This window comes from Danio aesculapii, chromosome 11 (assembly GCF_903798145.1).
Source record: "Danio aesculapii chromosome 11, fDanAes4.1, whole genome shotgun sequence".
NCBI lineage: Eukaryota > Metazoa > Chordata > Actinopteri > Cypriniformes > Danionidae > Danio > Danio aesculapii.
The window spans coordinates 9,863,567-9,875,157 of NC_079445.1; the positions used below are offsets into that span (position 1 = coordinate 9,863,567).

The 11,591-nt window shown below is 36.2% G+C and overlaps 1 protein-coding gene across 1 annotated transcript; it reads right to left on the reverse strand.

Annotated features, from left to right (window-relative positions):
• Window positions 1-3,598: 3,598 nt before the first annotated feature.
• larp6b (La ribonucleoprotein 6, translational regulator b) lies at window positions 3,599-11,131 on the reverse strand. The gene is made up of 4 exons (XM_056468566.1): window positions 11,102-11,131; window positions 10,891-10,995; window positions 8,037-8,250; window positions 3,599-4,848 (listed from the first exon to the last, which is right to left on the reverse strand). The coding sequence occupies exons 2-4, from the start codon at window positions 10,992-10,994 to the stop codon at window positions 3,751-3,753; spliced, it is 1,416 nt and encodes a 471-aa protein (XP_056324541.1). The 5' UTR covers window position 10,995; window positions 11,102-11,131; the 3' UTR covers window positions 3,599-3,750.
• Between the last annotated feature and the right edge of the window lie 460 nt (window positions 11,132-11,591).

Below are 11,591 nucleotides of genomic sequence, written 5' to 3' on the forward strand. Positions count from 1 at the left end.
ATCTAATTGGATTTCCATTGTAAACATTAAAAGTTAAAAAGGTTTTTTTTTTTTTTTTTTGTTATACATTAAGTTTTTAGTTATGAAACTCCTAAAATCATTCCGCATAAATAAGCAGATTTATAACAAAATTCTCTGCAGAAATAGCAAAAAAATGTCCGCAGAATCTGTTTGGACCTAGTTATCAGGCACCCTTATAAGTTACTTCAAAAACTAGCCGTTACTTCATTTAGCTAAAAATAATACAAATTTCTGGCACTGCTGCTGAATCTTGTTATGATTCATTTACATTGTTTGCTGATTTTATTCCACAAAACTAGCATAGTCCTAGTATTTAGTGTGAGTTGGTGCTACTTTGCCTTATGGTCAGTGCAGTAAGTGACTGTATTATCATCAATAATGTTAAGTAACGTAAAAAACAAAATCTTACCTACGAAATATTATGCCTTTATGCTTTGTTTGCTCGTTACTACATCCATACGCAGTGCAAAAGTCCAGCATCTTCAGATTGGCTTTAGTCTTGACTATAGTGCGGTTCAATGACTTTTGTCCTGGGAGCACTTTACAAATATGGCACCTGTATTAATGCATGCTCAGCGTCCGTATGCGATATCTAATGTTTATATCTATTGCTTTACAACAGCTCAGCTACTTATGATACAGTGTAGCTTTGGTAGTTGCGAACTACTTTTTCCAGCAAGTAGCAGAGTAGCTTGACAACGGATACATTTCTTTTTAGTGAACCTGCAATGGTCTGAAGCAGCACAGCGTCATCTTATGCAATTACATTCCACAATAGTGTATACATACAGCCATCTATTGGGAAATCACACATCTCATGGTTTTTACATTTATTTTTATTTCTGTCATTTCGTAAATAAAAAAATTTAAGTAACATAAAATTCAGTATCCATAAAGTATTTCAACAGTTGACTAAGATGAAGAACCTTGTGTGAGGGATTTAATAAAATCTATGACCAAAAAGGAGCCACAAATCATTATTATTTTCTATATTTACTTTTAGAAAATGCTATTGTGTGCTTAATAAAAGATATTTACTTTGTCATTGCAATGCTACATCTGTTACTGTTTTGTACTTTGACTAACAGTCTGGGAAATTTGAAAACGACACCTGTTTGAAAAAAGTAGCTTCAATGTAACTAGATACTTTAAAGAAGCAGCTTGTAATGTAGCTTTAGAAGTGTAGTTTGACACTAGGTTAGCTACTTTTCCTGATGAATAGCTTGTAGCTTATCAAGCTACAGTTCAGAGTAATGGTGGGCAGGCGGCGGAGCGGGCCCCCCTCTAATGTGTGCGCCCTGAGAGCAGCCGTGACGCCTCGGTGGAGCGAGTCCAGCATGTAGGATTGAGGAAGACACGCCCTTCCCTCTCCAGGCCTTACCCACCCACACCCGGGGCAGCACGGTAGCACAGTCACCTCACAGCAAGAAGGTCGCTGGTTCGAGCCCACGGCAGGGTCAGCTAGCATTTCTGTGTGGAGTTTGCATGTTCTCCCTGTGTTCACGTGCGTTTACTCCGGGTGCTTCAGTCTACCCCACAGTCCCTCAGGTGAATTGAATATGCTAAATTGGCCAAAGTGTATGTGTGTAAACGTGTATGGGTGTTTCCCCAAAAATGGGTTGCAGCTAGAAGGGCATATGCTGTGTAAAACATATGCTGGATAAGTTCCACTGTGGTGACCCCTGATAAATAAAGGGACTAAGCCGAAAGAAAATGAATGAATGAAGTTTCAGAGTAGCTTCCCAACGCTGCATTTCAACCCCCAGAAATTTTGGTTTGAGGTAAATAAAAAGTACTGTAACTTTTTTTTAAACGTGAAGTAGTTTACATCTTATTGCAATATAAAAAAAATCTAAGCTGTGTGTTTAACCAAATTATACTGCAAATTAGAAGTTAGTAAATTAGTGTTTCCTATAAAATTTGATCAGAGACAATACCATAAATAGCCACTGAGTGGCACCTAACCTACTTTTTTTTTCTGGATTCATTCAGCCAAATTAATATTAATTTTGTGGTTCCAAACCAGTTTGTTTTTTTTTTCTTACAAAAGATATTTTGAAGAAAGCTGAAAATCTGCAACCATTGACATCCATAATAGAAAAAACAAATATTATAGAAGTCAATGGTTACAGGTGTCCAGGGGTCAGTTCTTCATATCTCGCTTAAATGATCTAAGATTGATTTGGCAAATCCTGGATCTGTTGATCTTGATAACTGATCTCTGGCTAATTTGGTTTTTCAAACAAGTTCGCGAATCAGATTAAAATGTCTGGATGGACTGATCTGAGATCTCTGAAAGTGTTGTGATGGACAGATCTATCGATCCTCGAAATCATGATCAGCAATGCAACGATTGGCTGACGGCACACCAGGGTAATGACAACATCTGGTTACTATTCAATTTTCCATGTCAGCAAAATCACATCAAATTCATAGTAAACGGTTTGTTAAATATGACACACAATAACTTTTCACCTTCGTTGTGAGCTTCAGGCTTTAGACTTTCATGTGTCCAGAGTATTTAGCAATTTATTTTGTTTTACATTTAGAGCGGATTGTCTTTATTATAGTAGCCTAAGCCTATTCAAGTTTCTTAACATTAAAAAAACATTTTGATATCTGTAAAGGTGTCTGCAACTTTGCAAAGCATCAAATCACCAGCATATTAGCCGTCAAAACATGTGCAGGACTGCATAAATTATTATTCCTTTTTATTAAAATTATTATTGTGTATTATTTTATACAAATTGTACTAAAGCGGAGTCAGTATCTTAAAATAGTACGTGTTTGTGTCTAAAAAGTTCATATCAATAAATGTTCTCTTTGAACCCCTTGGGGTGAACCACTCCCCACATGACATTTTTTTTACTTTTATTTTGGTGCGCAGATTGCATAGGTTGCATATATATATATATATATATATATATATATATATATATATATATATATATATATATATATATATATATATATATATATATATATAATTATAATTTTTTTTCTCTTTAAACTTAAACCATGTAATTTTATTTTATTTTTTTACTATTTTCCCAAGTGTATATAAGAAAGAATCTTACTTGTCTAAGAAAATATCAGCATTTGATACAATGTTACCTTTGCTTGAAATGACTTATGACCATCCAATCATGTTTCTAGGAAATAAGCTGCTGCTCCTGAGCAGGTTTGAGCTACCAGAGGCTACCACGTTAGTAAATAAATGATCATTTTAATATCTGGGTGAACTATCCCTTTAAGCTTTTGAATGAGATCTAGCTGGGATGATCCCTAAAACATGTCACAGCGAAAACACACACACCAACAGTCAACATGTTTTATATCAATGGTCTCATACTCAATTCCTGGAGGGCCTCAGCTCTGCATAGTTCAGCTCTAACCACCTCCAGCTCACACCTGCTTAATAGTCCTAGCAGTCTTGACACATTGATTAGTTGGATCAGCTGTGTTTGATTAGGATTGGAGCAAAACTGTGCAGAGCTGCTGCCCTCCAGGAATAGAGTTTGAGACCTATGGTTTAAATAGTTACATACACACAAAAAAATTGGAGTATAAATTCATCTTTATTCAACAATTAATTAGACATTTTTTACATTACTTATTTCCATTTTCATTAATAGGAGAACATGACAGTGAATGTGTTGCATTAAAAGTGCTTCTGCTGCACTGCACAATGGCTCACACTATTTTTTTCTAAGTGGATGATTAACTGGGTCATTGGGGTAGCAGCACTTTCCCTCGACCGATGCAGTTGTGGAAACCTTTGGTCCCATCAGGGCCGACAGGCTGACGCACAACCAGCACACTTAAAGACTTGATTAGCTGACTGGGTGACATCGAGCTGGCCATCTCAGGCTGAATGACCTGAGCTGCATTTTTACGTCTCTGAACCCACGGGCTGCCTGTGAAGCCCAGATCATCTGGGGAGAGCTCACCTGTGGCCTTGTACTTGAAGGATGTGCCAGCTCCGCTTGGCGTGCTGCTGAAAGGATGTGTAGCCAGAGGAGATGTCACATGACTGCAAGGAAAAAGCTTACGAGGCTGGAGCGGGCTTCCAACAGGACTGCCAAGGGGATTCCTGTAAGGGTCAGAGCGGAAAGTGGATACCCGCGGGATGGCAAGAGGGCTGCCGTAGAGGGCCTGAGGGCGGGAGACCCTGCGGTTGGGCCGGGGAGAGGCAGGGGCAAAATCAGACTCTGAAGAGCTGCAAACAGCCGAATCCTCCAGAGAATAACCAAACTGCCTGGCCTTTCTGTTGGGTCTCTTCAAAACATCGATGTCGATGCAGTCTTCTTGCTCCTCGTCTGCAAGGCCTTGGCTGCATCCTGGCTTACGGGTTCCACGGCTACCCAGCAGGACCACACAAATGCCCCGTCCTCCCTGCTGCTCCTCCGCCTTCAGGGTCTCATAAGCTTTGCGTGCGCCCTCTAGATACTCATACTCTACCACAGCACATACTTTGCGCCCCAGTTCGAGATGTTTCTTAGTGTAGCGTTTCAACTCCGTAGGGATTTCTTTCCCAGGGCGCAGAATGCGGAGGGATGAAATGGTGCCATAAGGGGAAAACACACGCATTGCGGCTTCCATGATGCCTAGCTGCTCCACACCAGGTGACTCAAACTTCTCCTTGACTGGACCAGCGCCATCCAGGAAGTTCCAGGCCAAAAGCAGCTTGCTTGTGGGAATGCATAAGAGCCAATCAGGTACTGGAGTCCGTCGTCGCACCTTGGTTCCCATCTCATTCACTTCCAGCTGCAGAGAGGTTCTTGCTGCCGCCAGTGTGGTGCGCCAGTCACGTGTGAGATCTCGAATCTAAAAAAAGAAAAACATCAGTGTGCACATTGTTAGTTAGTTAATTAAATAATTCTTTTGGATGAGACGTTAAACAGAGGTCCTGACTCTCTGTGTAAAGAGTAGTGGTGTAACCTCGGTGTCCTGGCCAAATTCCCTCCATTGGCCCTTACCCATCATGGACTCCCAATCATCCCCATCCACTGAATTCACTCTATTACGGTCTTTCCTTAAACTAATAGCTGGTGTGTGGTGAGCGTACTGGCGCCGTTGTCCTGTGGCTGCTGTTGCATCATCCAGGTAGGGAGATTTCATTTGCAGTACACACTCAGAGACATCGGACAATTTCACATTTGGAATTTATATAAATATATAATTAAAAAAAAAAAACTAAAGTACCATGGTACCCCTACTCTAAATAAATATCCAGTATACTGGCCATCAACTGCTACTGGAGAGGTGGGATTTAAAAACGTAATTGCTTGAGGGATAAATGATAATTTTGTCCTATTTCTTACACATCTGGGAACAATATTGACGACCTGATGGTAACAATTTGAAGGTGTATGATAAAGGATGCCTCTCATGATTGACAATAATGGTAGCCATATGGTAGCCAATAGTTCTGTCTGGTTCTTGAATTTGATTGGCTGATAGCGGTGCAGTATTCTGCAATATAAGCACTCGTACAGCCTTTTCACACTTGTGTATTACTCCGCCCCAGAGTGACAGCATATCAATAAACTTACTACAGTTTGACAAATATTGCAGCTGTTGGACAACAATGTACTTTTGAGGCTTTTTAGGCGAGAATGTAGTCGTTTAGATTGCGTCTAGGCTGTTTATTTACAAGGATAGTGCAGTGTTGGCTAGTAGCATTGCTACAAGTAGTGAAGCTACTAGCTTAACTACAATTCTCAGTAGCGTGGCGGTAGCGTCACTACTTTCTAAATCAAAAAGCTTTTCAGTAGCAAAGCTATTTTATTAGTCAAGTAGCGCAGTAGCGTCCACACAAGCTACATGTACCGATCGCGGATCAATAATTGACAGCACCGACATTCACGGAGCTGTGAGGCCGGTGTCTAGCCGATGAAGGTAAATCCATATGATGGCGAGCATTACGATTTCTTCTTCCTGTTTTACAGTGTTCGACAACAAATTTTTTGGTGCATTACTGCCACCTCTGGTTGGTGACGTCACAAACCAAAACTTGCTTGATGGAAAGATGACTGAGGGAGAGGAGTAATTTCTGAAGCAGGAATCCTCGTGACCATACCTCGAGAAGTACATGTTAAGACGCTGGGCTCAAAAAAAATACTTACAATATATATATATATATATATATATATATATATATATATATATATATATATATATATATATATATATATATATATATATATATATATATATATATATACATACTTGGGGGAAAAAAATGGTTTTATTGGATTTTTTGTTTTATGTGTTATGTACTATAATTTGTTTTTTGTTTAGTACAGTATATTATTTACAGTAAATAACTGAACTATTATGCCTCATGTGTTTCATTGACAGTTTTATTGATCACTAAAATATGATTGACTTGGATTTAAGTTGCTTTGATTTAAAAAAGAAAATTGTAAAAAATAGCTTAGATGTAGCTAAGCTACTTTTGCCATGTAGCTTTTAGCTTGGCTTGCTATATTTCCCAGGCGGTAGCTTTTAGTGTAGTTAAGCTACATTTTAAGTAGAGTAGCTAATAGCTTAGCTCACTACATTTTTCAAGTAGCTTGTCCAACACTGGGATAGTGCCCATTTTAAAATATTTATAATCTCTGAGATACAGTGCATCGGCATCTATCAGACTGTCATTGAGCAGCGCAAAAGACAGTTGACATTGTCCATCCACAAGGTGGTGAAAGAGACCGCATAAGCCCTTTAGAGGAAAAAAGATCATATTTTCAAACTACAGCTGATCAAAACATTTTAAATTGGTAAGTGACAATCTCAATCTGGTTGATCTCTCTTTGTTTAATGTTGCAGAGCTGTATTTATACCACAGTAATTGTAGTGTATTGAGTGGGAGAGGGGACTCAACTTTTAGGAATGTATGTATTTTGTGTTGGCCACTTTTTGTATAACCCCGAGGTTTTGGCCCACTCAAACTTTTTGGTTGGCCATCTGTCTGTTTCTAATGAGTCTCCTGTTTTCATTACTGCAGACTAGTTCAGTAAAAACAAATAAAGAAGAAATGCCAGCTTGTTTAGCGGGTTTTTTTTTTTTTACTTAAATCGCAAACAACAGTAATTTGGCAATTATTGCATTGTTTGTTTTTTTCTGGGTTAATTATTGTGATCTCCTTATTGCAACAGAGAAACACTGAGAAATCTCTGTAGACTGATGTCATTTCTTGCTGTTCAGCCTTATAATCTTAAAATTTTAGCAAAATCACCTGTTTTGTCATCACTTTAGACATTACGCTAGAGAATCATTCAAACACTAGCTCTAAAGTGCCTTTGGTGAATTAGCAACGGTTTCTGCTGTTCTGACGTCAGCTGCAGATGTGAATGAACGGCAGACGTAGTTTCTCATACTAAAGGATTTTTAGACTCTCCTTGATTGATTTTCTTTTTTATATACACGACTATTGTAACTCAATATCATACAAGTAGCAGTGCGATATGCCTGTAAATCGTCACTGGTGGAACATTAAGCACTCCTCCCACCAGTACCGATATACACCCATATCGCACTGCTACCCGTATGATATTGCTCATTTAATACGCTTTAGTTTTATTCCTAACAACTTACTGGCTTTTGTTACCACCTTCCCTAGTGACCTCTTCTATGCCTCTGAAGCATTTCCAAACCAACACACAAAATGTTGCAATACTTTCAATAAAAGCACTATAAAACATGATCAACGTGTTGTCAACATTAAAAGACTACAGTTTCTTTAAGGAGTACATTCTTTGTTGAAGCTTTTAAATTATACAGTCAGTCCATACATCCCACTTAAGTTTATTGTCAAACATTACACACAAATATTTGTAATTTGTTACTAACTGAATTTGCTCCCCATTATCTAATGTGGGATTAGTTTTGCTCGTAGTTTGAAATCGTAGGCGCTCGATCAAGACAAACACAATAGAAAAAGTAGAAAGATCTCTGACAGTGTTAAAGCACATTTCATGGCAACACAAATTCAGAAAGGCGATTGGGCTCACCTTTTTGAAAGATGTCAACAGCTTTAAACTAACGTAACCCATCTTGTTCCTTTGGACGTGTTTTAGGAGAAAAGCATCATCTGATAGGTTCTCATCAGAAAGATAGTTCTCAAGCTGGGCAGCAATTTGTTGCATCACATCATCGTTTGGAGGAATCCATAGCTCACCCTCACAGAAATCCTCCTCAAAAACATCAGTTAAATCAGTTGAACTCCTGGAAAAAAAAAGTGTGTATTCATTTAGATAAGTATTTGGAATTAGTGTACATGTTTGTTTTCAGTGGATACTGGTCAAAGATGATGAATAGGGTTTCTCAAAAAGCAAAACATCAGAAGTGTAACATTTTCAATTAGGGATGTCCAGAACCGATCATGTGATCGGAAATCGGGTCCAATCACGCAGCTTCAGACGCCATCGGATGCTACCTCCCGATCAGGACTCGCATATCATTTAACACATCTATAGTTATGCAGTGCAAATGACTCGGACTCAAGGGCAAAAATCCCTACTTTAAATGTTATTTTTTGTTCATTAGAATGTTATAGAAAATGTTGTATTTGTTCAAAAATATAATGACTTAGTATGACTTTAATATTTTAAAGACTCTTAGTACAGGTCAGAATAGATATCCAGAATATATTAAGGTAAAGTTGGTTTTATATTCACACATTCTCCTTAATAATTTAAGTTCATAAAAGTATTATTTGCAATTTTGAAATAGGGAAATCATATTATTAACAAAAGACTATCAAAGTACAACATTATTCACAGTCAAATAAACAGTGCTAACGTTACTTTCAAGTCATACTTGAGCAATTCCAGCATTATGGATGTGACATTTGCAGTAAAACCTCAAAACATAAATTCAGAGAGCATACGATAACATTAAATTGAAATCTTTTTATATTTTCCAGAACAACTAACCACAGAGTTAAGGGACTAGAAAAATAGCAGTCTGTAAACATGTTTAAGATTTTAAATGAGGAAAATAAACATGCGTTATAGACGTGACCAAAACATCTATACAAAACGCTTTGTAGAAATTCTGTGAATTAAACTTGATAACCTAAAAAAATTATGCTAATTAAAAAGATAAGAGTTGACTCACTATAGAACAAACATTGATTTATTGTTTTTGCATTTATGAGTTAAAAGCTTTGTTGATGTGAAAGATGTGAAATTGGCATTTGTGTGACTTTGGTAAATCAAATAAAATTGTTTTAAAACCCTGACAGAACATTTCTAAAGTACTGTAAAATACTTGGTTACACACACACACACAAAAACAAACAAACAAAAAAAAAAACGTAGAAACAGTTTCGGTATTTTCATGTCAAGGTTGACATTTGCATGGAATTGCTCACAAGTGATTTCAGACGGAATATTCAAAGTATATGTTAAACAAATATCACAAGTTGTCACTGAATGAATGTTTGAATATAAAACCAACTTTACCTAAATATAGTCTAATTGAGGTAAAGTTTGTTTTATATTTTACACATTCAGACTTTCTCCTTAATAATATCATTTCATAAAAGTATTCTTTCCCAATTCTAAATAGTGAACTAATATCAGCAGCAAATCACTATCAAAGTTCTTTATTCACAATCAAATAAATTGTACTAATGTTGCTTTCAAGTCATACTCGCATATGATTTCAGACCAAATATTCAAACACGGTAAACAATATAGTTAGCATGTCACAAGTTGTTGTAAAACCAACTTTACCTCAGTTAGAGATACAGACTATACTGAGGTAAAGTTGGTTTTATATTCACACATTCAGACTTTCTCCTTAGTATTCTTTGCCACTTCTATTTAGTGAAATAATAGCAGCAAATGACTATCAAGGTTGATTATTCAGTCAAATAAATTGTGCTAATGTTGCTATCATACATGTGATCTCAGACCAAATAATCAAAGTACCAGGGTAAACAACATAGGGAGCATGTCACAAGTTGTCACTGAAAGAATGTGTGAATATAAAAATCAATGTAGTCGGTATATCTAATTAAGGTAAATTTAAAGTTGGTTTTATATTCACACACTCACTTTCGCCATTATATAATTTCAGAAAAGTTTCCATAGCAAATTCTAAATCGTGAAATAATATCAGCAGCAAATGACTATCAAATTACATTATTCAGGCAGTTAAATTGAGCTAATGTTGCTTTCAAGTCATACTTACATATGATTTCAGACTGTACATTCAAAGTACCATGGTTAACAATATAGGAGCATATCACAAGTTGTCACTGAATTAATGTGTAATATAAAACCAACTTTATCTAAATATAGACTAATTGAGGTAGTTTGTTTAGATTTCACACATTCAGACTTTCTCCTTAATAATATCATTTCATAAAAGTACTCTTTGCCAATTCTAAATAGTGAAATCATATTGTCAGCAAATGACTATCAAAGTACAACATTATTCACAGTCAAAAAATAATGCTAATGTTGCTTTCAAGTCACACATACATGTGTAAACAATATAGGCAGCATTTCACAAGTAATCATAGAACGAATGTGCTAATATAAAATAAACTTTACCTCAATGCAGACTATCCATATTTTGCCTGACAGAAAAACAACTCATTCTACTTTATAATTAGCTTCAGATATATATATATATATATATATATATATATATATATATATATATATATATATATATATATATATATCTACTTTATAATATATCTACTTTAAAATTAGCTACAGATATATATATATATATATATATAGATATATATATATATATATATTTTTTTTTTTTTTTTTTTTTTTTTTTTTTTTTTACTAAATAATGCTTCAAACAACAAACATAAAGCCTAACTAATCCGTATCTTACCCATCCAAACTATCATTTAGTCCGTCGTCAGTGTATGAGAACAGCCCCTTTGATTGTTGGGTGTCTTCACAATGGAAGATGTCAGTAAAACCGGGTGAGGACATGCTGTTGACAAATTGTTACTATTGTTTAGTTTTACTAGTACTGCAGTTGCCTTTATATCATAAAACTTTATTAACCATATAGATATACCGCAGTGTAAACAGCATACCTGATGTTTTCCTTGTCTGCTTCCCCGTGCACCGCCACACATCACCCGAGGACAGGTGATTCTGTTTACTATACTGATTTAAACCTCCCTACGTCACAATTGAGAAAATATGTCTATTGGGTAAACCCCTCTGAGAGAAGTCATCTTTTAATTATTATGTCATAAACTGAACAATAAAAACGCTTTAAACATTCAAAACGACAAACGTATAGTATATTAACATACGAAGAAAGAGTAGGGTATATTTAATTTAAGAATCGTAGCCTACTGCACATGCGCACTGAGTAAAATTAGCTTGAATACTTCGAGAAGTGTACAAATCTTTAAAAAGACGAAGAATAAAGAAAACATACACAGAAATATGATTTACTCTTAATCTTTTTAATTGCGCAATTACGCTTCAGTTCCCAAGACCTTACTAAATGGTTAATGGGTGTGTTTTTTGCTCTGTGACCCATGGACGTTAGGAGACACTGTTGACTTTATGCAA

Bases quoted from the DNA above. Each gene is read 5' to 3' on its own strand.
- larp6b (XM_056468566.1), bottom strand. From the start codon at position 10,994: ATGTCCTCACCCGGTTTTACTGACATCTTCCATTGTGAAGACACCCAA. The intron at 8,251-10,890 runs GTAAGATACGGA...TTTTTTTTCCAG, and splicing joins CTAAATGATAGTTTGGATGG to GAGTTCAACTGATTTAACTG. The intron at 4,849-8,036 runs GTGAGCCCAATC...TTCTTTTTTTAG, and splicing joins TGTTGACATCTTTCAAAAAG to ATTCGAGATCTCACACGTGA.